Below are 25,332 nucleotides of genomic sequence, written 5' to 3'. Positions count from 1 at the left end.
GCATAGTTCAGAAATGGGATGCGTGGAAATATATTTTATATAACCTATAAGCAGTTTTGTGTCATGCCTACATTAGTTCCAATGCAGTGACAAAGTGATTTCCGACTTTCGAAAGGTATTTCCCTTTAGTTGTGAGAAGGAAAATGTATTCTTGTCCTCTTCTTTGAAGAAATTATGTTGTGTTGCTGCCATTACAGTTCAAGCACCAATGTACACCATTGGTTTTAAGCATTTAGCACAGCTACTTTTGCGATTACTTCTGAGACACCTTTGAGATACTTCTGAGGTGGCACGGTGGCGCAGCGGTAGAGTTGCTGCCTTACAACGCCGGAGACCTGGGTTTGATCCCGACCACGGGTGCTGTCTGTACGGAGTTTGTACGTTCTCCCCGTGACCTACGTGGATTTTCTCCGAATCTTCGGTTTCCTCCCACACTCCAAAGACGTACAGGTTTGTAGGTTAATTGGCTTGGTATAAATGTAAATTGTCCTGAGTGTGTGTGTGTGTGATAGTGTTAACGTGCGGGGATCGCTGGTCGGCGGAGACTCTGTGGGCCGTAGGGCCTGTTTCTGCGCTGTATCTCTAAACTAAAAAAAAACGAAAAAAAATTGCAGATGCTGGAAATCAGAAATAAGATCAGAAAATACCGGAAACACCTAGCAGGTGGGGCAGCATCTGTGAAAACAACAACCTGGTTAATATTATCGGAAATATCAACTCTCTTTCTCTTTGTGCAGATTCACCCTGTTCTGCTCAGTGTTACCAGCATTCTCTGCTTCAACATGAAGTATTCTTAAGATGTTAAACAAACCCAACTTTAGTTGCTGATTTTGTAGCCTAAAGACACTTGCCTGCCTCGGCATATTTCCTATTCCATACCCCAGTTATCTATCACCTCATGAACCATATGCTTCCCTTGCATTTTGTATTCTGGGAAGATTCAAAACTGTATTGTCTGTACTCTATTGCGAGCAGTTTTACTCATCTATATCTTTGACCTGCATTGCCTTTTGGTTCTTCAACATCTCCAGTTTAGAATTATTATTCATCACGGATAGGATAAACACGGATAGGACAGGTTTAGAGGAATATGGGCCAAACGCAGGCAGGTGGGACTAGTGTAGCTGGGACATGTTGGCCGGTGTGGGCAAGTTGGACCTGTTTCCACATAGTAAGACTCTATAACTCTACATTTAACACTGGAGCAAAAGGAAATAAACTTTAAAAAATAGAGCAAAATCTATGTAATAAATAGCAATGCAGCTCTGCTTTTAACAGCTGAGAGTTGATTGTGAAGAGGAAAATAATTAATTAATTAATCTGCCGACATCCTTCAAACACTATTTCTGTGTCAGCGGTTGAGTTGTTGCCTTACAGCGAATGCAGCGCCGGAGACCCGGGTTCCATCCCGACTACGGGTGCTGTCTGTACGGAGTTTGCAAGTTCTCCCCCCCGTGACCTGTGTGGGTTTTTTCTCCGAGATCTTCGGTTTCCTCCCACACTCCAAAGACGTACAGGTTTGTAGGTTAATTGGCTTGGTAAATGTAAAAATTGTCCCTAGTGGGTGTAGGATAGTGTTAATATGTGGGGATCACTGGTCGGCGCAGACCCGGTGGGCCGAAGGGCCTATTTCCATGCTGTATCTCTAAACTAAACTAAAAAAATAATGGTTAAGGTCTTTACAAGCTTGTGGAAAAAAAAGAAACACATGAAACTCTTTATTGTAAGGTTATGTTCTACTTTAAAAAAAAAAAAGAAATGGAATTAGCGAGCAAGATTGTTTAAAATAAAATATAAAACTTAAAAGAAAAAGTTATCCAACTTATTTCCCCTCCGATTGGCATGCCAGCATCAAGATAAGCCACAGCATTTGGTGAAATAATATTGATTTGTAGAGAAGGACTTGGAAAAATAGTGCAGAGAAGAAAAAAATTGGATGTAAGAGTTCAGATGGGCTAGACTTGAGAATGAATTACAGTTACATTTCAACAACCAAGTTTCCTTCTCTATCTGGCATGCTCACAATCAGATTCACTAACCTGTTAGTTCACACTTGTTTGTCTACAACTCTGCAGCTAATGTTTCATGGTTGAAGATAGATACAAAATGTGCTTGTCCTGTTGAGTTACCCCACCTTTTTGTGTCTCTCTTCAGTTTAAACCAGCATCTGCACTTCCTTCCTACACATCTGTTTTATGGTTGCTTAGAACTGGTGCAAATCTTTTGTTGCCGGCACCCGTCGAACCACAAAGTTGCAAACAAGATAAATGTTCTGCTTAGATAATGAGTATAGGACTCCTAAGTGAAGAAAACATCGAACATTGTAAATGTTTAACATGAAGCTGTCTGTGGAATTCTCTGCCTCAGACACGGTGGAGGCAGGTTCTCTGGATGCTTTAAAGAGAGAGCTAGATAGGGCTCTTAAAAATAGCGGAGTCAGGAGATATGGGGAGAAGGCAGGAACGGGGTACTGATTGGGGATGATCAGCCACGATCACATTGAATGGCGGTGCTGGCTCGAAGGGCCGAATGGCCTACTCCTGCACTTATTGTCTATTGTCTATTGAAGCTGCTCTGTGACACCAAATGTAGTTATGATATTGTGGATGTATTTCCCAGTAATTTAATTTGACATCTTAGCCTTTAATATATTAGATGCATTTTATTTATCATACAAAAATCGATATCACCCTGTATATTAACGCTAGACTGTGGCATTATACTGGCTTTGCATTGCCAAAGTGAATACACCAGTGGATCCTGATTAAAATGTGATGGAGGTCAAATAAAGTTCAGATGTTAGTTATTCACCTCCCCAGATCAGGAGTTTGAGTTGAGTTTAGTTTATTGTCACGTGTACCGAGGTACAGTGAAAAGCTATTGTTGCGTGCTAACCAGTCAGTGGAAAGATTATACATGAATACAATCGAGCCGTCCACAGTGTACAGATACTTGATAATGGGAATAACGTGAATAATGTTTATAATGAATAAAGCCAGGAAAGTTTGATCAAAGATAGTACGAGGGTCTCCAATGAGGTAGATAGTAGTTCAGTACTGCTGACTACCTGTTGGTAGGATGGTTCAGTTGCCTGATATCAGCTGGTAGAGGTTAGACTCCTGCCAACATATTTCCCCTTGGGCCCACCTTGTTTTCTTTTGCAGTGCACTGTGTTATAGCTACTATATTTAATCCTCATACTACAAAGGATTGGGTTTGAACGCATTGGTTTCATCTTCTGTATTCACAGCCATAATTGATAGTCAGCAAACTGCATACTCTGGGGATGTGAAAAACAGAAAACTCTACAAGCATTCAGCAAGTCAGGCAGCATTTTAGGAAAGAGAAAGTTAATTAATTTTTCAGGTTGAAGACCCCTTGTTGATTCCAAATTATAGTTGTTTCCTCAAAAAGTATATTTCTAGTTCCCCATGTCAGTATAATTTCCATTTTGTGTTGGAAGGAACTGCAGATGTTGGTTTAAACCGAAGACAGACACAAAAGGCCGGAGTAACTCAGTGGATCAGGCAGACATGGCCATCTTGTTCTTCTTCTTCTTGCGTATGGCGTGCACAGCCTAAAGTTGTAGGACAACTAAAGTTTGTTCTATTTGATCTTACTTGATTGTACACGCCAGGTTGAATCCATTCGTCGAAACAGGGCGGACCACATGAAGGTTGCAATCTTCCACCTCCCCCATCTTGTTGAGTTACATCATCTTATGTAAGATAGAGCTCTTTTCCCCATAAAAGTAGAGATTGGATTATTGCATTGTGATCTTTCTTGAAAACAACTGGGCCCAAGTGAATGTTTTTGTGAAGTTAATGTTTTGCCTCTCATTTAGGAAATTGGAATAATAAAGGTTAAAAATCCCTGGGCATTTAATTTTTCTTGGGAACTCATTTATCACAAAGTAGAATTTATCACTGCTTGACAATGGCCAACAGAGCAAAACGTTTGAAAGCAGAAGCACTGGGGAAAGTTCAATTATGTGCTATTTTACTGCAGTTACCACATTTTAAAGTATTTCAATTGGCTGGAAGGAATAATAGAAGTGAATGTCAGTCGCATTGTTCTTTCTGTCTCTCTTCCTCTCTTTGTCACTATTTCCCTTATTTCTCACTTTATATTTTGCAATCAGGTTTTTTTTCCTCTAAGTCTTGGTCTTTCAACATCCTCCCTCAACCTTCCCTTCATCCCCCTCTCCCAACCCGAGCTCCTCCTCCATCTTTGAATTGCTGTTAGGAATGTATGGTTTATCTTTCAGAATGCTGGAGCTCACACCAAATACTGAAAGCACAAATTTGTAGGAAGGAACTGCAGATGCTGGTTTAAACTGGGCAGCTTACACCCCAGTGGTATGAACATTAACTTCTCTAACTTCAAGTAACCCTTCTGTCTCCCCCTTCTCTGTCCCTCCCCAGTTCTCCGACCAGTCTGACTGTCTCCGACCACATTTTATCTATGTTTCCTTTGTTGTGAACTTCTAACAAGGATCTATTCTACATTTTTTCTTGATCTCCATTCCCTTTGTCCTATTTTCACACCTTACGCTTCCTTACCTATGTATCTCCCTCTCCCCTGACATCAGTCCGAAGAAGGGTCTCGACCCGAAACGTCACTCAATCCTTCTCTCCATTGAAAGGACAAATATGAATATGGCCGAGGTAGTGCTTTTACACTGGCCTAATGCCTTCCCTGTTGTATCTTCTAAAGCTTTATTTATTTGGTGAGCCTCACACTTGAATTGGAGGTTTGGATTGTAGTTTAGTTTAGTTTAGTTTATAGATACAGCATGGAAACAGGCCCTACAGCCCACCAAATTCACACCGACCAGCGATCCCCGCACATGAATACTATCCCACACACACTAGGGATAATGTACAATTATACCAAGCTAATTAACCTACAATCCTGTATGTCTTTGGAGTGGGGGAGGAGATCAGAGATCCCGGAGAAAACCCACGCAGTTACAAGGAGAAGATCCAAACTCCATACAGTCAGCACCCGTAGTCAGGATCGAACCATGGTCTCTGGCGCTGTAAGACAGCAACTCTACCGCTGCGCCACCATGCCGCTCCTAATTCGAAGCGAACAAGGATAACTGAAGGTTATAGTACTGACAATGCACTCTGAGTTCAAATATACACATGATGTAAGAATATATTCATGAAATAAATAAACACATTAAAATAAAATCTCGTGTGACATCAGAAAAATTACCACGAGAGGTTCTGGATGGTTCCGTGCAATCAGCACTGTGATTGAGGGAGGAGTTTGCTGCACTTATCTGATCAAGTTGCTGCACAAACCCAATCCTTCCCATGGGAAACCAGGAATAGGCAATGGCCATTGCTCTGTTACGGGCCTGTCCCACTTACGCAACTTTTTCAGCGACTGCCGGCACCCGTCATAGGTTGTTGCAGGTCGTTGAAAATGTTCAACATGTTGAAAGTCCAGCGGCGACCAGAACAAGGTACGACTCTGGGCGACTACTCACGACCATACAGGCTTCACTCCGCGACATGTCGCCAGAGTGTCGCCTGTATGCGAGTTGTCTCCTCAGTCGCTCAAAGAGTCGTAGTGCCTGGTCGCCGCTGGATTTTCAACATGGTGAAAATTTTCTGCGACCTGCAACGGCTTATGATGGGTGCCGGCAGTCGCTGAAAAAGTTGTATAAGTGGGACAGGCCCATAATTGTTTCCCAAAATGCAAGAAAATATGCTTTAAAAAAAATCACATTGTATCATGAGGAAAGAAATAATAATGAGTGTCACACTCCACCTTGGGGTTTTCCTTGTGTAGGAAAGAACTGCAAACAGACCATTCGGCCAACCGAGTCAGCACCGACTAGCGATCACCCCCGTACAGATTTAATATCTCTTGACAATAAACTCTCTTGAGTCTTGAATCTTGAAATCTGACAATAAACCACGGACAGAACAGTTCAGTAATGAATGAATTAACTTTTTCTCAAAAACCTCTGTTAACTGTAAAAGTCCAGACTGAAGAAGGGTCTCGACCCGAAACGTCACCCACTCCTTCTCTCCAGAGATGCTGCCTGTCCCGCGGAGTTACTCCAGTATTTTGAGTCTATCTTTGATTTAAAGCAACACCTGCTGTTATTTTCAACACAGACTAGTGGGAGTTCAGTGGTGTATGGAATCAAATATCATAGTTGTCTCCTCGTGGATCAAGGTTTCTTTTCATGCAATGTGATTTACACAACATACCCGCGGTGAGAGTTTAGTTTTTTAATAAAAAGTTGAGTAAATGGATGATGGACACAAAGTACTGCAATCACTTAGCGGGTCAGGCAGCATCTCTGAAGACAAAGGAAGGGTAGACTAAAGTGTTCTAACCTGAAACGTCACCCATCCTTTTCCTCCAGAGATGTTGCCCGTCCTGCTGAGTTACTCCAGTACTTTGTGTCTATTTTCAGTCTAAACCAGCATCTGCAGTGTCTTCCTACAAGTTGAGTAATGGGGTTGTTTGAATTGAATAAATTATATCCACTTTCATATCAGATTTCTTTGCCGTCAATCCAATACATTTCATAAATATAAAATCAATGTGACCAAGATCAAGTTGCCCCACTCCACAAACATCAGCATTTGTGACTTCTATTGGTAATTTGTCCTCATGGCCAGGTATTTTGTTGGGAAAATATGCTCAAAAATAAGTTTAATGCTCCATATGTATACATGTATAGTTTGGTTCATAGTCATTATCCTGCTGCTGCACAAAGGATATCTGATGTAACATACCCCTGGCTGCGAGGCGCTATCAACCAGCTCCGCAAATCGGGAGTCGGCAGCGTACGGTGGGAAACCAGCAGCGGGCAATGCCTTAAAGACAACTCCGGAGCGCTGTACATCCCCTGGATTTGGAGACCCAGGGGTAGGTTCGGGTTGGAAACCTGAGCCCCCACCGTGCTCCGCGATGTCTGTACAGAGTTTGTACGTTCCCAGCTCGACTCCCGACATTGACCATGTGGGTTTGGAGCGCCTCCGCCAGGGATCTGCGGTATTCTCTCCGCGACACCCCAGTCGCCGAACAGGTAGGTACAGTTTCCCCCTTGTAGGTTTGCAATGAGTCTCCCGGTCACCCGGGAGGAGGCAGCAGCTCCAGACTTTTCAAGCCGCCCGCGCTACCTACCTAATCTACGCTAAAAATCTTCCATTCTGAAATCCGAAAATGTAAAGGCTTTGTAAAATTGTGCACCCTTTGGTGTGTGTGCTGCACAAAGGATCTGTGTTAATGAGATACTGCATCCCCAGAGGGGATCGTACAGAGTTTGTACCTGACCATGTGGGTTTTACGCTGGTCGGTGTGGATCTGCAGGTATTCTCCACACTCCAAGAATGTACAGGTTTGTAGGTTAATTGGCTTGGTATAAATGTAAAATTGTCCCTAGTGTGTGTAGGATAGTGTTAATGAGAGGGGATCGCTGGTCGGTGTGGACTCAGTGGGGTTGAAGGGCCTGTTTCCGCGCTGCATCTCTAAACTAAAACTAACATGGTTTGACGTGTATTGCCTTTATAGAGTGACAGAGCATAGCCCGGGTTGCAGATAGTACACAGATTACTAACATGTGGCAGGATACCAATAGAAATTGATGTGAGTTTTGTGTAATTTGTTTATATTTTCCAATAATCACCTTTGGTTTACTGAAGCATTAACTTTCTTTATTGATTTGTACTCACTTTTAATGAGATCAGTATATTACTACACCTTGGACAAAATGGAAAGCAAAGAACCTCTTCTCTCTGCTGTTCATTAATTTGAAATATCATGCCACGTAACAGTCATGACTTTTTTTGATATTACAGTAAAATTCATATAATCCACGGCTATTATTCAGAGATCTGATGGTTCGGCATCTAACACAATATATGTTTGCATTTCAAATCAGTGCGGTCCTGGTTCCAGTGCACTAAGGCTCTAGTTCCTGCCGTGTCTCTAACATGATGTGAACTAGTTTCTGATCTGCCTCTAAAGTGCTGTTGACCAGTTCCCAACCAGCCTCTAACACGCTGGGAGTACTGGTCCCTGCACTGCCTCTAACATGCTGGGGACCTGTTCCTAACCTACCTCTAGGTCCTGGTTCCTACACTGTCTCTAACATTCTGGGAGCTAGTTCTTGATCTGCCTCTAAACTGCTGGAGACCAGTTCCCGACCTATCTCTGCCATGCTGGACTCAGTTCCTGACCTACCTGTAATGTGCTGGGGGCCGGTTCTACATTGCCTCTAACATGCTGGGTCTTGGTTCCAGACCTACCTCAAACATACTGGCAACCGGTTTCTGCCCTGTTACAAACGTGCTGTGTTTTGGTTCCCGACCTATCTCTAACAAGCTGGGGACCCGCTCCTGACCTAACTCTAACATGCCAGGTTCTGGTTCCTGCCTCTAATATTCTGGGAGCTAGTTCCTGATCTAAAGTCCCACTAAACTGCTAGTAACCCGTTCCAGACCTACCTCTAACATGCTGGGACCCGGATCCTGATGTGCCTCTAATACACCTGGGGACCTGCCTCGAACAAGCTGGGGACCCAATTCCCACCCGCCGTCCTACACGCTGGGACCAAGTTACTGTCCCGCCTCAGATAAGCTGGTTCCTGATTATGCCCACTATCTGCTGGTAACTTGTTCCTGACCTGCCTCAAACATGCTGGATCCTAGTTCCCGCTGTGTCTCTAACATGCTGGGAACTAGATGCTGGGAACATGTTGGGACCTGGTTTCTGATCTGTCTCTGACACACTGGGGACCCTGTTCCCGCCCGGCTTCTAACATGCTGGGACCAAGTTACTGCCCCGTCTCTAACATGCTGGGACCAAGTTACTGCCCTGTCTCTAACATGCTGGGACCAAGTTACTGCCCTGTCTCTAACATGCTGGGACCAAGTTACTGCCCTGTCTCTGACACACTGGGGACCCGGTTCGTACCCTGTCCATAGCATACTGGGTGCCTGGTTTCCCCACTCCTTTTCAGCTACGATGTCTGTTGAAAATGTTAAGAGCACACAGCATAAAAAAAGTGAATTCAAAGCATGTTGACATACTAATAGAAAAAAACATTCAATTGTCTGGAAGATCGGACAGTTTGGCACCAACAGAGACTCCTGGATAATCAGAGTTACAACTGGATTCTCGTGCAGGTACCAAGTTGATTGTTTGCTGTCATCTACAATCTATTTGCAGTGGATGTTTAGATATTGGTTTTCTAACATTTTCTGAAATAGGAAGCTAACCAACCAACACTTTTATCGTAAGGCTCTGTCACGATAGATCCCGGAGTGTTTGACTGGCAAAATGATCATTTACAATCATGAAGAAAGGAGGATGGCCATGGTCCAAGTGGGATCTTGAATGAGAATGAGGTGAAAAAATAATCATCACATCTTGTCAAGTTTTGGGTATAACTTTTTTGCAAATTTTTTATGTGGTCTTTCTGCCGTTAAGGTAAGTTCACGTTCTAGGAGTAGAATTAGGCCATTCGGCCCATCGCGCCTACCCCGCCATTCAATCATGGCTGATCTCTGCCTCCTAATCCCATTTTCCTGCCTTCTCCCCATAACCCTTGACACCCATTCTAATCAAGAATGTATCTATCTCTGCCTTAAAAATATCCACTGTGGCAATGAGTTACACAAATTAACTACCCTCCGACTAAAGAAGTTCCTCCTCACCTCCTTTCTAAAAGAGTGCCTTTTAATTCTCAGGCTGTGACCTCTGGTCCTAGACTCTCCCACCAGTGGAAACATCTTTCCACATCCACTCTATCTATGCCTTTCATTATTCTGTAAGTTTCAATGAGATCCCCCCTCAACCTTCTAAACTTCAGAGAGTACAGGCCCAGTGCTGTCAAGCACTCATCATATGCTAACCTATGTCCTGTCAACTGACCTCAGTCAGGCGAATGACAACAAACAGAGACAGCAGCAGTGCCGCAACTTGGCGCCAACCCAGAGCATGCGCCCCTTTTAGGGCGGGCACCTGAGGATGGCATCACCCTGCTGCAGACTTCTGCTGCCTCAAACGCAAGAAGAAGAAGAAGGCAGTACATATTATTGTTCTCGTGCCATGCAAATCAATAAGCTATTTTAATTATGTTGTTGAATTCCTACCAGGGTCTACTCTTCTGCATCCATTTTAATTTTTGATCAAAATTCCCAATATTCAGTTCTCTCGAGAGTAACTGGTCATAGGATGAAATGCAGAATGTTCCAATTGAAAGGTTTTGTGTGGGGTGGTGCAGGAAGAAAGCATTGTTCATGGCCTTGTAGTGCATCGGTCCCAATGTCCACAATGGCGTGGAGATGAACCAGATAGTGCTGTAGCTTTTGGTGGTCCTGAAATGGAAGACTCTTTATAATTATACATGACTTCAATGTTCCTGATTCAAAAAACTTCTTGCAATAAAGACAACGTTACCATTAACTTTCTTAACTGCTTGATCTATTTGCGCCTATGCTTTCCATTAGTGATGTACAAGAATTCTCCATAGATGCTGCCTCTCCCGCTGAGTTTCTCCAACATTTTTGTCTACCTTCGATTTTCCAGCATCTGCAGTTCCTTCTTAAACATCTTATACAAGAATTCTCAGATCCCTTTGTACATCAACATTCCCCAATCTCTCAAAGTTCTGCCTTTCTTTTTTCTCTACCATAGTTGAACGTTGCTGCACTCCCTCAGGTGGGAGAGTCTAGGACTAGAGATCACACTCAGAATTAAAGGACGTTCCTTTGGGAAGGAGATGAGGAGGAATTTCTTTAGTCAGAGGATGGTGAATCTGTGGAATTCTTTGCCACAGAAGGCTGTGGAGGCCAAGTCAGTGGACACTTTTAAGGCAGAGATGGATGGATTCTTGATTAGGAGGGATGTCAGGGGAGAAGGCAGGAGAATGGGGTTAAGGAGGGAGAGATAGATCAGCCATGATTGAATGGCGGAGTAGATTTGATGGGCCGAATGGCCTAATCCTGCTCCTATCCCTTATGACCTTAGATCGCTAAGTATATGGGAGGGCAGGAAATGTTACACAAATTTCAAAGAGACTAAAAGTGCTTCATTTAATTTATCTACTGTAATATCCACTCATTCAAACGTAACCTGTGTCATTGAGGGTCTGGGTCCTCTTTGTGTTAAATACATGTTTATTTGACAATATTGTTTCAGTTCAATAAGGTCTGTAAGGTAAGGCAGTTCACGGGTTACGAATATCCGATTTGTAGACACTTCCAGAACTCCCATAAAATGGTTCCATTTAAAAGCCTGACACACTTACAGTGGTTTGTACCTGGGAAGGGCAGAACTGATTATCTCTCTCTCTCCACTTTCAGCAATTCAAGTTTAAGTTCACATTTAGTGTCACATGCACCAACTGGTACAGTGAAATCTGAGTTACCATACAGCCATACGAATAAAAATAACACAATACACAATTGAATTTAACATAAACATCCACCACATCGGAATCAACTTTTCTCACTGTGATGGAAGGCAATAAAGTTTAGTCATCTTCCTCACTTGGTCTTTCTTATCAGCCTTGTGTGCTTCTGCTGCCATTCATTACATTGCTGTGGCGCTATGGTTACCATCTCGAAAGATCTTTGTGTATTATCCGACATAAACATCAGTAAAAATGAAACCAGTTTGTTAACTGGGGTCGGACTGTATTTGAAGAGCCCCAAGCAATGTGCACCTGAAATAATTCAGAGTCAAGTTTCCCCCATCTCGATCCTAGTTCAGCATCACTGAAATTTATTGAGTTTTGTGTGTCACAATTTTTTTGGGGGGTTGGCAGACTGTGTACTTATTATTGAAGTCCTCCTTAATTCCGGTTACTTTAACCGTTAAAATGTGTTCTTAATTGGAAGATACCTGTGCATTAAAAGAGCAAAAGCCAGTCAAACACTTTGGTCTTGTGTTGTTGTCTTCCTTAAGGGCCTGTCCCACTTACGCTATTTTTTCGGCGACTTGCCGACACCCATCATAGTCGCAGCAGGTGGCCGAAAATGTTCAACATGTTGAAAATCCAATGTATTCAGATGGCGACCAGAAAAAGGTACGACTCTTTGGGCGACTACTCACGACCATACACCCCCCCGACACGCGGGGTGACGCCTGTATGGCCGTGAGTAGTGTCATACCCTTTTCTGGTCGTCGCTGGATTTTCAACGTGTTGGAAAATTTCGGCCACAAGCTGCGACTACGACGGATGCCGGCAAGTCGCCGAATAAATTTGCGTAAGTGGGACAGGCCCTTTACTGTGCTGAACTAATTCTGCAGCGCTACACTTTTAAACTACTTCGCTATCAGCTTTGCTATCAGATGAAATAACTGTTTAGTTTTCTCGCATTGATTTCCGCTGTAATTTTGTGCTTTCCACTTTTTTCTGTACTTACAGTGTCCGTCACCTGTGTTTCCAGTTGTCGCTGCATTGCCATTGTCCTGGACATTCCAATCTGCCCCACCATTTTCAGTCAAGCTGCGGGCAAACCTCTGTTTTCTAACAGACTTCTTTTTTATAATTCCACTTTGCACTTTATGACAGCACCATGGCCTTCTCATCACGGTTTGCTTTCTGGGAGCAAAAGGAAAGTGCATTTTTAACCTCCAATTCATTCAAATTGTATGTGTCAAATCAGGCAAGGTTCACAATAGGTTCAGAGTTTGCTGTACTGCAGTTATTTAGAGTATTCAGGGGGTGTCACGGGCTACGGGGAGAAGGCAGGAGAATGGGGTTGAGACGGAAAGATAGACCAGCCATGATTGAATGGCAGTGGACTCGATGGGCTGAATGGCCTTATTCTGCTCTTAGAACTTATCAAAGATTATTTTTCTCCATAAATTGATTTACATCGTTCGTAACAGTGGAAAGAAATTCGTAGTCGCACCAATTCTTTCTTAAAAATCTTTTCATTCAATGTATTCAGATGGCGAAGTATTCAGACGATTACAAAACGTCCTTTTTCAGATTTGGGTGCTTTATTATACAGCTGGCACAATACCTCAAGTAAAAACCAAACCAATGTTGTACCATTTCCTATGCTTACTTGCACCTTTACTTTTGTAATAGTATATACGAATATATATTCTCACATGTATGAATATCTACTGCAATCGGTGCTGCAGATGTGGTCTCTACATCAGCCAGACCAAGCGTAGACTAGTTTCCCATTTCTTTGAACATATATGTTCCGTGTGACAAGGCCTGTTGGATCTCCCGGTTGCTAACCATTTTAACTCCCTTTGCCATTGCCACACTGACCTTTGCTGTCCTGGGCCTCCTCCATTGCCAGAGTGAGGACACATGCAAACTGGACGAACAGCACCTCATATTCCTCATATGGGTAGTTTACAACCCAATGAACATTGAATTCTCCAATGTTTGGTAACTAATCTACAAGCACCTCCCTCCTGCCCAACCTCTTCCACCGACATTCCTTCCTCCGGCTTCACATTTCACTCCTCTCCTGTCCTCATCTCACAGTTTTTCTCTTTTCATCTCCGGCTTTTTTCCAACCACTTGGCAATCAACCCCCCGCCCCCCCCTCACCTGCATCCAGTTATCACTTGTCCCACCCCCACCTCTCTTCCAACTTTCTCCCTCCCTACCTCAATCAGTCTGAAGAGGGGGCCCAAACTGAAATGTCATCTATCCATGTTCTCATTAGATGCTGCCCGACTTGCTGAGTTACTCCAGCACTTTGTATCTTTTTTTCCTTGTAAACCAGCATCTACAGTTCCTTGTGTCTACATGAATATACATTCTTGTGGCCTTAATTATTTGCAGCTGTAGTTTTGGAGTGAAGTTTACAAGTATGAGCATCATTGCTGGAGGTCAGTCGGAAATTAGAAGATGTTCAGGGATTTATTATTGTTGGTACAGCCTATGAAATAATTGATTATTTCTGCCAATTCTGTCAGGGATTTCGTTCTGAACCTGTGTCACTCCAGCAGAGAATTTCGCTTATTTTGAAAATTATTGGCATCACTTTGTAGACGCTGAGTATGAATAAAAAGATACACATGAAATCTTAAAAACTGCTCATGGGGAATTTAGTTTTGGTTTAGAGAGACAGCCTGGACACAGGCCCTTCAGCCTGCCGAGTCCCCACCGACCAGCGATCCCCGCACATTAACACAATCCTTCACTAGGGATAATTTTACATTCATACCAAGCCAATTAACCTACAAACCTAGACGTCTTTAGATCGTGGGAGGAAGTCGAAGTTCTTGGAGAAAACCCACGCAGGTCACGGGGAGAACATACAAACTCATTACAGACAGCACCCATGGCCAGAATTGAACCTGGGTCTCTGCCGCTGTAAGCGCTGTAATGCAGCAACTCTACCGCTGCGCAACCGTGCCAAAATAGTACGTGTTCACAATAGAATAGGTTCACAATAGAATTTACGTTCAGTGTTTGCTGTGTTGCAGTTATTTAAAAGTATTCGCCCCAAATTTAGCAATTGGATATAGAATTATTTTTTTAGTACTATAAATTGACAGTTTTATTACCAAACTTCTGGAACCTAGCTGAAGTTTAGGTAGAGTTTTAATAATATTTAATATTGTAGCTTTTTGTAGATTTTTCTTGAATCATAATTGTTGAACATGTTACTCAAGCTTTGGATTGTGATGTTGCATCCTCATCCTCATCCTGTAAACAAATAGGTTAAGGAGGAAATTCCTGTTTCAAAGAAAATATCTACACTCGGATCAGAAAATCCAGACCAAGACCAAGAAGCAAACCTTGAATCATCTGTAAGTCTCCAAGCATAACGGGTGATCCACAAGCATGACAACGGTTATCTCAGAGCAGAATTGATTTTAAATTCATCAGGATACTAATCCACACAAATATTTTCCTGTGTAGCTGACATACACGTTGCTGAAAACATGACCCGACCAAATGAAGTGCAAACTAGTTGTTAAAACATTTTTCTTTTGACATATGAAAGAATGTGTTGAATCTAGTTTCCATCTTGGCTTTATTTTCATGCTTTTTAATAAATGTCCCAGGGCACTTATGTTTTGTTTGGTCTGATTAATGGAGAAGTCGACTGATGCTGACTGCATCAGCTGGTGTGGTGGATGTGAGCTTTTCTTTAGACCTGGAAGGGTTTCAAGGATTCCCTGCTAATCATCTAGATCACAGCAATTAAATAAATGTTAGCTGATTTGTACTTTTGGAATTCTTTAAGCTGAGACAGTTTATGGCTTAAGATAAAACAATGACACCATTGGCAGCATAAAGCAAAAGCTTGTGGGTGGATATGTCAGGAAGTGCCACATTTTCACTCAGATGTGTTGTAAAAATTAGATTTAGTTTTTCATGTTAGAACCAAGAGCTAGCATGGATGATTATGGTAGGCTTGAATCTTATGCATAAAAATGTAGGATCGTTTAGCCATAGGCTCAGAATAAAAGGACGTACCTTTAGAAAGGAGATGGGAAGGAATTTTTTTAGTCAGAGGGTGGTGAATCTGTGGAATTAATTGCCACAGATGGCTGCGGAGGCAAAGTCATTGGGTATTTTTTAAGGCGGCAATCAGCAGATTTTTGATTAGTACGGGTGCCAGGGGTTATGGAACGAAGGCAGGAGAATGAGGTTAGGAGAGAAAGATAGATCAGCCGTGTTTGAATGGCGGAGTAGACTTGATGGGCAGAATTGCCTAACTCTGCTCCTAGAACATGAACTTATGAACAAAAATGCATTTTAATAGTTAAAGTCATCTACCACTAAATCAACACAGAATCAATGTATATTAGAAATAAATGGTGAATTATTAGAAGATTACAGTTTGGGGTATTTAGTTGTTCATTGGAATTTTAGGCAGAAGATAAATGCAGTTAAAACAATTCTGAAACAATACAAAATATAAATAGTAAAAATTAGCGCTCATTACAAAACAATTAATCCTTGCCTCGGAGCACAAGATAAAAGCATTAATATCCTTAATTAAGTATTGCTTGGAGATGAGAAATCTTTTAAGAAAATGTTTCTTCAAAGCCAAAGTTGCTGCTCAATTAGTAACAATTATCAATACAATAACTTCTGGAAAATGACCACAATTACATGAAAGTAGACAAAAATGCTGGAGAAACTCAGCGAGTGAGGCAGCATCTATGGAGCGAAGGAAGAGGTGACGTTTTCGGGTCAAGACCCTTCAATTACATGAAAAGTGTACCCACTTTTCTGCTGACAACTAGCTTTGTCCAGTAGCTATATATCTTTTCGTGAGAGTTTGATTAGAAAGCACATTTATACAACAATATTCATCCCAGCAACAGACTATTTAATTTTCATTCGGTTTGTGTCATTTCCAACCAGTTCACGATCGATGTTTGCTTAAAAATTCACAGGAACATTTGATTTTTCACATATGATTGAAAGAGAAACTAGGTTTATGCTAATTCTTAGTGGATTTTGAACATTTCTCCATCTTCAAAGCGGCTTGCGTGACCAGAACAATATCTTAATTTCTATGCAATTTCAATATATTCTGCAGCCAAACATGAACTGAATACTTATTTATAATTGTCTTGTATTTTCTACATTTTGAAACTTTAACATGTAATGTCATCTTACAGTGCAGAGTCCACAACTTTGTTAGATTTGTAATATTAACAATATACATACAGTACGCCACATAGCAAAAAAATAATTGGATGAACTGACCTTACATTATTTTGTACAGATTAAAAAATATATGGTTACAATTTTGCTTCTGCTTTACACATTTTATATTATACATCAAATAATTGGATAATTTGAATTAAAGAAAACATCCATGATTATATTTAAGAAAGAACTGCAGATGCTGGAAAAATCTAAGGTAGTCAAAAATGCTGGAGAAACTCAGCGGGTGAGGCAGCATCTATGGAGCGAAGTAACCCTCTAAGAAGGGTCTCGACCCGAAACGTCACCCATTACTTTGCTCCATAGATGCTGCCTCACCCGCTGAGTTTCTCCAGCATTTTTGTCTACCTTCCAAGATTATATTGATTACTTGACAGGAAAATACTGTCACGTGAAATGTGGTTTTTAAGCAAAATAGGTAACCTAGCATTTTTACCTGACTCACAAGAATGGTTGGACATAAATCAGGGACTTTGCAAATACTATATTCTTACTGTCATTCACACACTGCATTTTTTTCTGCTTTCTTTTGCTGCTGTCTTGCTTTTTCTTCTCTTTTAATTTATGCAATGTCTTTTCTTATACTGCATAACTGTAGTCAGAAAGAGATGAACATAATGATGCACTGAAGGTCAGAACGGAAGAGATCTGTGGGGCACAGCCCGAGCTGAACGGAGAAGGTGAACATTCAAAGCGATTGTCTGACGGGGCATTCAATGCACAAGAGGAGCTGAAGAATAACATGAATAACACAAATCAGCGGCAGTTGCCTCCAGAAGGGGAGGAACTTCCGAAGAAGAGGGTGGTTAGAATAGTCAGGAAAGTGATACGGAAGGTTGTACCAGGAGAAGGAAGAAGCGAAAAGGAAAAATCCGCAGCGATGAAGCAGAAGGAGCAAGTGGCAGAGAAAAAGGTGGAAGGTAAAAGCATCTCAGTAACAAAGGCAGGACCGAGGACTGATGGAGTCAAGGCAATGAGGCTGAAGGATGAGAAGAATGTTCCTATTCCTCCCAAAGCAGAAACAGTAATTCCAACAAAGAAAATGGAGAAAGACGATATCTCGACAGGGTTGACCAGTCTAATGGCGCGAGGGAAAAGTAAAGATCGCAAAATTCGGGTGAAATCCCCGGAGAAGAAAGAGGATATTTCTAATAGCGTTCCTGCTACAAGGCTCAATTCACCTTCCCCGGAGACTGGGGGAGTGCTGAGTGAGCCACGAGTGGCAGCGCTGCCTACAAGCGAGGTACACTGTGTGTGGCTAACTAACACGCACGTACGTGCATGCTATTGTGTTGGAGGAAGCAAAGGAATGCAAAGATATGCACTAAAACCTAAGAAGATATCTCACCAAAAGCCTGTCTTTGATCCATAAAGAATGTATGGCAGTGCTTAAGATTATCAAGACAAATTGCCATTGCATCTTGTACATCCTATTTTCTTTTAAGCGGTGGGAAAAAAAGTTAATGTGTACGACAAATACTGAAAATCGCGGAATGAGGCAATCAAATTATGAATATTGGTAGTGCTTTATGATTGACGTGTGATGTTAGTATTTATGGCTTGAGATTATATATTTATTTATGTATTGAAGCATCTTGCCTAGATGTGAGTTCATGCATGTGTAGCGTGAAAAGCTTCGGAACTAATACGAGTGTTGTGTTAGTTAAACTAATATCATGAATGCCAAACAAAATGAGTTGTGATAATCTAGTTGGGACAAAATTAAATCTCAATGTGATAATCTGCTTTAAAAAAAAGTGTTTGAAGTTGAAACTTGAAGTTTGGTTTAAGTTTCCAAATGACTGCTCTGCCTTCATAAGCACACGACTTTTCCTGTTTGACTTGCTTAAAGGAGACCACATCTTCCAGCGTGCAACAAATCCCAGATCAGCAAATGGTGCCTTCACTTATTGCTGAAGAATTTCCAGCAGATTACTTTAACCAGGTGTGTGGCTGTTGGGGAAAACAAGCTGTGGAATTACATGGGGATAGGCGCGTGAAGTTCACTTCAGTTTAGTTTATTGCCACGTGTACCGAGGTACGGTGAAAAACTTTTGTTGCATGCTTTCTTCTCCCCACCCCCCCACCCCCGATCAGTCTGAAGAAGGGTTTCGGCCCGAAACGTTGCCTATTTCCTTCGCTCCATAGATGCTGCTGCACCCGCTGAGTTTCTCCAGCATTTTTGTGTACCTTCTGCATTTGCTTGTCTGGGTAGAAAAATTGACCAGACAGACTATATTCTCTGCGTAACTTTCAGCTACAAATTATATAAATATTGTGCCTTTTTCCACTTTGTTCCACACTGTGGAATAAAAAAAAGTAGTATGTTACTATATCCGTGTCATCATGCATTATGTTAAGTTGACAGTTTCAAGTTGTCTTCCACTTCAATGAGGTAAAAAGGGACAATAATGTATAATGTAAAAAGTTAAGAAGGAATGGGTGACATTTCGGGTCGAGACCCTTCTCCAGTTTGAAGAAGTCTAGACCCGAAAAGTCACCCATACCTTTTCTCCAGAGATGCCTCCTGTTCCGGCTGATTTACTCCAGTATTTTGTGTCTATCTAAGAAGGCAATGAACTGTATTACTCTGATAATTATCAAGTTGCACGTATTAGTGACACAAGGAACTGCAGATGCTAGAAGAAGCTTGAGCAAAACACAAAGTGCTGGAGGAACTCAGCGGTCAGGCAGCATCTGTGGATGGAATGGTTAGGAGATGTTTTGGGTCAGGCCCTTCTTTAGCACTTTGTGTTTTGTGCGTATTGGTGTTATTTTGAATTCTAGGACGTTCCACTGAAATGTGGAAGTAAGGATTATGAAACGGGGTTGAGCAACGATTCCTGTTCCCAGTGTGCTGAAGGGTCAGAAATGCACCATATCTGGCCTCAGCTTGGAAGATAGACACAAAATGCTGGAGTAACTCAGCGGGACAGGCCACTCTCCCACTAGTGGAAACATCCTCTCCACATCCAATTTCCTTGATCTCAATTATTATCTCCAGTGAGATAGAAATGGTGAACTTGAGGTTTTATTGAGGCTTGGATAGAGTGGATGTGGAGAGGATGTTTTCACGAGTGGGAGAATAAAAGGACGCTCCTTTAGGAAGGAGATGAGAAGGAATTTCTTTGGTCAGAGGGTGGTGAATCTGTGGAATTCATTGCCACAAATGGCTGTGGGGGCCAAGTCACTGGATATTTTTAATGTGGAGATTGACAGATTCTTGATTAGTAAGTGTTTCACGGGTTCTGGGGAGAAGGCAGGAGAATGGGGTTGAGAGGAAAAAATAGATTGAATGGCGGAGTAGACTTGATGGGCTGAATGGCCTAATTCTGCTCTGAGAATTCTGTTCCCGATGTTGGGGAGTCCAGAACCAAGGGCCACAGTTTACGAATAAGGGTTAAGCCATTTAGAACAGAGATGAGGAAACAGTTTTTTTCATACAGAGCGTTGTGAGTCTGTGGAATTCTCTGCCTCAGAGGGCGATGGAGGCCGGCTTTCTGGAAACTTTGAAGAGAGCGCTAGATAAGGCTCTTAAAGATAGCGGAGTCAGTGGGATATGGGCAGAAGGCAGGAACGGGGTACTGATTGTGGATGATTAGCCATGATCACATTGAATGGCGGTGCTGGCTTGAAGGGCTGAATGGCCTACTCCTGCACCTATTGTCCATAGAACTTAGGAAGTTAGAAACGTATTAGTTAGTTAGTTGGTGGGTTCCCAACTCGCTGTCCACCACTCTCTTAATGTCAAGCCTTCTCAGAACAAAAGACATCTCGGAATAAAAACAGACTAATGTTTATGTTGGTTGTGTGATCTGTAGGCTTGGAGGATGCCACAGCAAATGACTCCCACGGATGAAGCTCAGATGAGGCTGGAGAGAATTTTCAATACTCCAGTAAAACAAAATAGTCATGCATGGGATGTGTCTTGCGTTGGTATATGCATGCATAAAAACAGAAGCCTGCTGTAATATTGCACCCACCACACATTTCAATATAAACCAAAGCTGCTGCAATAGATTTGTGTAATCGGTCAGTGAAGTGATGCTGGCAAATACAATTACTCTTCACTTTTCAAGTGTACAACTGTGTTTAATTAACAAATCAGTTATAGTGTCTGAATGATTAAATGATTGGTCTGATTAGTGCAAACTTAACTGAAATAAATGCATGCTAAAGCATTGACTGTTGATAGAAAACAGATCACGTGTCCCATCAACGATGATTCCTGTGCTTCCTGGCTGATTGTGCAGTAGGTTTAACTTTATTTTATTTTTTCCACAATTGCTCACATAAATGTCAAAAACAATGAAGGTGCACATGATATCTACACAAAAATATCTTATTTACCAACCATCTCAGTTTGGGTAGTCGAAAGGTCAGTAGTCAAAGGATTCACCTTCTAACAATGTATAAACTATTTTCATTGATATAGTGCTTTTAATCTCAGAGAGGAGATTTAGCTAGAGGACTTTAACAGGATTGGCAACAAACAAAAATCTGTAATACACCACAAATTACTCGGACAGGTGGTGAAAAGGTGTTGCTCAACACGGCGTTTGGGAAAAAATGCTGTCATTGTACAATGCAAGAATATGCAAAATTCTAGTGCTGAATCTCACATATTACAGTGCAAAACTACAGAATGCATGGAACTAACTGGTCTCTTTAGTTGGAAAACCAAAGGAAAAAAAAAATTTAACTTTGTAATCTTTATTTGTTGTGCCAAATGACTATAATAATCACTAACCCGAAGTGTTATGATGAAGGTCTTTGCTGCATTTTGCTTTTGCTGTGTTTTTATCTGTGCAGTTATTTGCTTGATGACTTCATCTTTTCTCTCTTCATTCTCATTTTTTTTCATCTGGATTTTGTTTCTTTCACATTGCATTGCTATCACAGCTGGAACCTGTGGTCTCACCGACACAGAGCCTTGATCCCAAGACCCACTCCGATGATCTGGTGCAGGCAGGTGTCTGGGCTGGTGTTTGTGCCCGTGTATCATGCTGGACTGTAAGGCTGCCTTCATGTCTATCCTATCGTGCATCTTCCCCTCTCCTCACTGCTCCTTTGTCTGCCTTGCCTGCCTGTTTATTTCCTGCTGATGCCTTTCTCCAGCGGTTCCAACAAAGTTCGCAAAATGCCTTAGATAATTCGCAATCTACTTTTAAATTGGATAAGTTGAAAGTATGGAAAGAAATGGAATTCTCAAAATTTGGAGACTTGTTTAAAGGCAATACTTACAATTTGTGAATTTTTGGAGATTTGTAGACTTGAAAATCTGGAGACTTGTCTAAAGGCAATATAATTTTTTAGCATGCTGTTTTCCAAGTGCAAATTTTTGATGATGTTTTTTCCATTTTGATTTTGGAAGTTTTAGTTATATTAATGCCTTTGACATACTGCATTCTGCGATGTGTATTTAGACTTACATTGGTGTTTGTTGAGTACGCATGAAGGGCTTAAGGCTTTGAAACTGTGACATGTGTATGATGTGCTTGAATATCTGTTGGAACTTTACATCCCAAAAACACCTGTCGCAGTGTTCAGTTTTAAAGATTCCCTGAACTGAAGCATGACCTGGTTTTTCTTATCACATCACTCGCCTGGCACTTCTGTTCTCCATCCCATTCTAATTCTTGCTTGTTTAAATAACGCGTGGGGAAAAGCTATCAATCTGTACCATTGTTGAACAAATTTATTCCATGTAGAGATTTTAACAAAATGATAGTCAGCTCACATCATCGGTTTCAGAATATCATTTGTTGATATGACTCTAAACGGCCTGTCCCACTTACGCAATTTTTTTCGGCGACTTTTTCGGCCGAAAATTGTCAAAATGTGGAAAATCCAGCGGCGACCAGAAAAAGGTACGACTCTTTGGGTGACTGCTCACGACCAACCAGGCTTCACCCCCTCCGATACGTCGACTTGTGACGCCTGCATGGTCGTGAGAAGTCACCCAAAGAGTCGTACCTTTTTCTGGTCACCGCTGGAGTTACAACATTTTGACAATTTTGACCCGCTGCGACTATGACGGGTGCTGGCAAGTCGCCGAAAAAAATGCGTAAGTGGGACAGGCCCTTTACCCACCATTTGTTTGACGTTGGAAAGACTCCCGAGGTAGCTGATTTCAAAGTAATCAAAGGACAAAACGCTACATGAATTTGCTGAATGCTTTCATGCGCAAAGATGAGGTTAGAAATAGAGGTATGTGTTTAAAAGAATAAAGAACTGCATAAACTGGAAAGGCATGTCATATTTTAAGTATTACCTTGTTTTTGAGAATTATGTAGAAGATAGACGCAAAAAGCTGGAGTAACTCAGCGGGGGCAGGCATCATCTCTGGAGAGAAGGAATGGGTGACGTTTCGGGTCGAGTCCCTTCTTCACACATTATGTAGTTGTTTTGGGTATTTTCAATTTCTATCAAATCTGGCGAGTTGGGCATAAAATCTATTCTTGGGCAAATGGAAAAAGGCAAATGATTGGGGTTTTCCTCTATAAATTGCATCTCAAAAGTGAACCCACCAAAATCCGCCACAGCTGCGAACCTATGTTGTTTTTCACTCGCTCGGTATATGCACATTTGGGATGGACCTAATAGTTGCAGGCCAGAGTGTTTTGAACAGGCAACCCTCAAATGAGTCTCATGCCATAAGAAATCTTTTTGTGAGTTGCATCCACTGTAAAGTCATTTACTTTGACGTTGGTTACAGTCACTACAGTCAATCCACCAATATCAAATTCTCCATCTTTTGCTTTGTTTTATTTGCAGATGTTAGCAAGGCCATGTTTATTGTCCATCTTAGATGATAGTCAGGGCCAGTTGTCTTCCAAAGTTTAATGCACTTGTTCAACACAATAGGAGGTGGTAAAGTTTAAATGTTAACAAATGCAAAAATAGCTTCTTCATATTTAATGCGTATCGCATAGGATCATTCCTTTTCTGTACCTGGGGCATTGGTTAATCAGTGAAACATAGCATGTGATCTGAAAGTATTAATATTAGCTATGCATTCCTTCAATTATTAATCAGACAGAAGTATTCAGATGTACAATGAAGATATCCGAATTGTATGCAGAAACTAAGTGTTGCAGAGACATATTTATTGAATATGTAAAGTACTCATCAGATCCAGCAGTATCTGTGGAGACTTAAAGAAGGGTTTATGCTTCACACCAATGTCGTGGCTGATAAGGCGGACATCAGCTTGAAATAAGGTCATAAGAAATAGGAGTAGAATTAGGCCATTCGGCCCATCATGTCTACTCCGCCATTCAATCATGGCTGATCTATCTTTCCCCCCTAACCCCATTCTCCTGCCTTCTCCCCATAACCTCTGACACCCACACTAATCAAATATATTTCTCTCTGTAAACTTGACCTGCTAATGAGCAATTTGCAGCATTTAAAGCTTGACTCCGTTTCACAAATGACTGATTAGAGTGGGGAAAAGGTCTGTTGATGCACTGTTGAGAATTGAGAATGTAAGTGTGGTAGATTTTGTAAAAGTGCCACTAATCATTAAGTGGCATTTATAGGAATTCTACAGCCGGCTTACATGTTCATCTTAATATTAAAATGGTGGACAATTTCGGTATTTGAACATTAAGAGTCAATTCCTTGCACTCCAGACATCATCTTTTTTACATTATATTTTGTTTTTTCCCCACCCCCGACTAAAAGTATTCAGATATGTTAGTCGCTTGGATACACGATCCTCATCTAAGGCTCAGTAGCTTTTCACTGTCTGCGATAACTTGATGTTTTCATCACTTCAAGTAATATGTTTTCACAAATGAAAAATGGCATGTGGCTGGCAGTGAGCCAGGAACTATCAGTGCTAAAAAATATGACGTATTTTTAAAATGTGGTTTGCTTTCCTTTTGCTGTGCTTGTCTTGTGCTGCTACTGACCAGAGGGTGGAAGAAGTGCCAGCAGCTATACTCCAGTCTCCCTCAGCATCTACCTCAACCCAGCCCCAGGTTGGCATTGACATTTCAACACTGCTTCTGCCTGAATATCGTTGGGATGTACTTGTATGTTGTAGAATAACTGACCTATCTTTAATGTGAACATTCCATCTTGTTGATAAATACATGGCATTTATATGTATAAATGTTGGAAGTTTATAATTTGTCACAACCGCCTGGAGTTTGCACATCCTCCCCGTGACCGGCGTGGGTTTTCTCCGAGATCTTCGATTTCTTCCCACACTCCAAAAACGTACAGGTTTGTAGGTTAATTGGCTTGGTGTGAATGTAAATTGTCCCTGGTGTGTGTAGGATGGTGTTAGTGTGTGGGGGGTCACTGGTCAGCACAATGTTGAATACCTCATGTGTGGCAAGTCCATAATTGAGCAGCAATTATGTCAGCAAATATCTCGAAGGAACTGCAGATATTGGAAAAATCGACGGTAGACAAAAATGCTGGAGAAACCCAGCAGCTGAGGCAGCATCTATGGAGCGAAGGAATTGGTGATGTTTCGGGTCGAGACCCTATGGACCTATTCCTTCGCTCCATAGATGCTGCCTCACCCGCTGAGTTTCTCCAGCATTTTTGTCTAATTGATTTGGTAATCTTTTGATTGCAGCTGGTCACAAAGGGGAAAATTTGCATCAATTAAAGGTGTCATTTTAAAGAGAACACAAGTTATTGCTTTTACCTTGCTTTGTTTT

At 41.6% G+C, this 25,332-nt stretch overlaps 2 protein-coding genes across 2 annotated transcripts in view; both read left to right on the top strand.

Annotated features, from left to right (window-relative positions):
- The window catches only part of myo18ab (myosin XVIIIA b), a 173,495-nt gene that overhangs the window by 51,513 nt on the left and 96,650 nt on the right, over positions 1-25,332 (top strand). Inside the window, exons 3-4 of the mRNA XM_055657428.1 lie at positions 21,554-21,664; positions 24,574-24,639. Coding sequence (XP_055513403.1) covers positions 21,554-21,664; positions 24,574-24,639 — 177 coding nt within the window. The remainder of the gene's footprint in view (positions 1-21,553; positions 21,665-24,573; positions 24,640-25,332) is intronic.
- LOC129710861 (uncharacterized) lies at positions 14,019-21,230 on the top strand. Its single transcript, XM_055658149.1, has 4 exons — positions 14,019-14,772; positions 17,250-17,894; positions 18,504-18,596; positions 20,473-21,230. Exons 2-4 carry the CDS (start codon positions 17,394-17,396, stop codon positions 20,620-20,622), a joined length of 744 nt encoding a protein of 247 aa, XP_055514124.1. The 5' UTR covers positions 14,019-14,772; positions 17,250-17,393; the 3' UTR covers positions 20,623-21,230.

The sequence above is a fragment of the Leucoraja erinacea genome, chromosome 28, assembly GCF_028641065.1.
Source record: "Leucoraja erinacea ecotype New England chromosome 28, Leri_hhj_1, whole genome shotgun sequence".
NCBI classification, from domain to species: domain Eukaryota; kingdom Metazoa; phylum Chordata; class Chondrichthyes; order Rajiformes; family Rajidae; genus Leucoraja; species Leucoraja erinaceus.
Note: the sequence above shows the minus strand (reverse complement) of the source record. Positions and strands in the feature narration are given on the sequence as shown.

What these genes read in the sequence shown, in the direction of transcription:
- LOC129710861 (XM_055658149.1), top strand. Translation starts at nt 17,394, where the DNA reads ATGAATAACACAAATCAGCGGCAGTTGCCTCCAGAAGGGGAGGAACTT. An exon ending in CAGCGCTGCCTACAAGCGAG is followed by an intron (nt 17,895 to 18,503) that starts GTACACTGTGTG and finishes ACTTGCTTAAAG; the next exon opens with GAGACCACATCTTCCAGCGT. An exon ending in CAGCAGATTACTTTAACCAG is followed by an intron (nt 18,597 to 20,472) that starts GTGTGTGGCTGT and finishes TGTGATCTGTAG; the next exon opens with GCTTGGAGGATGCCACAGCA.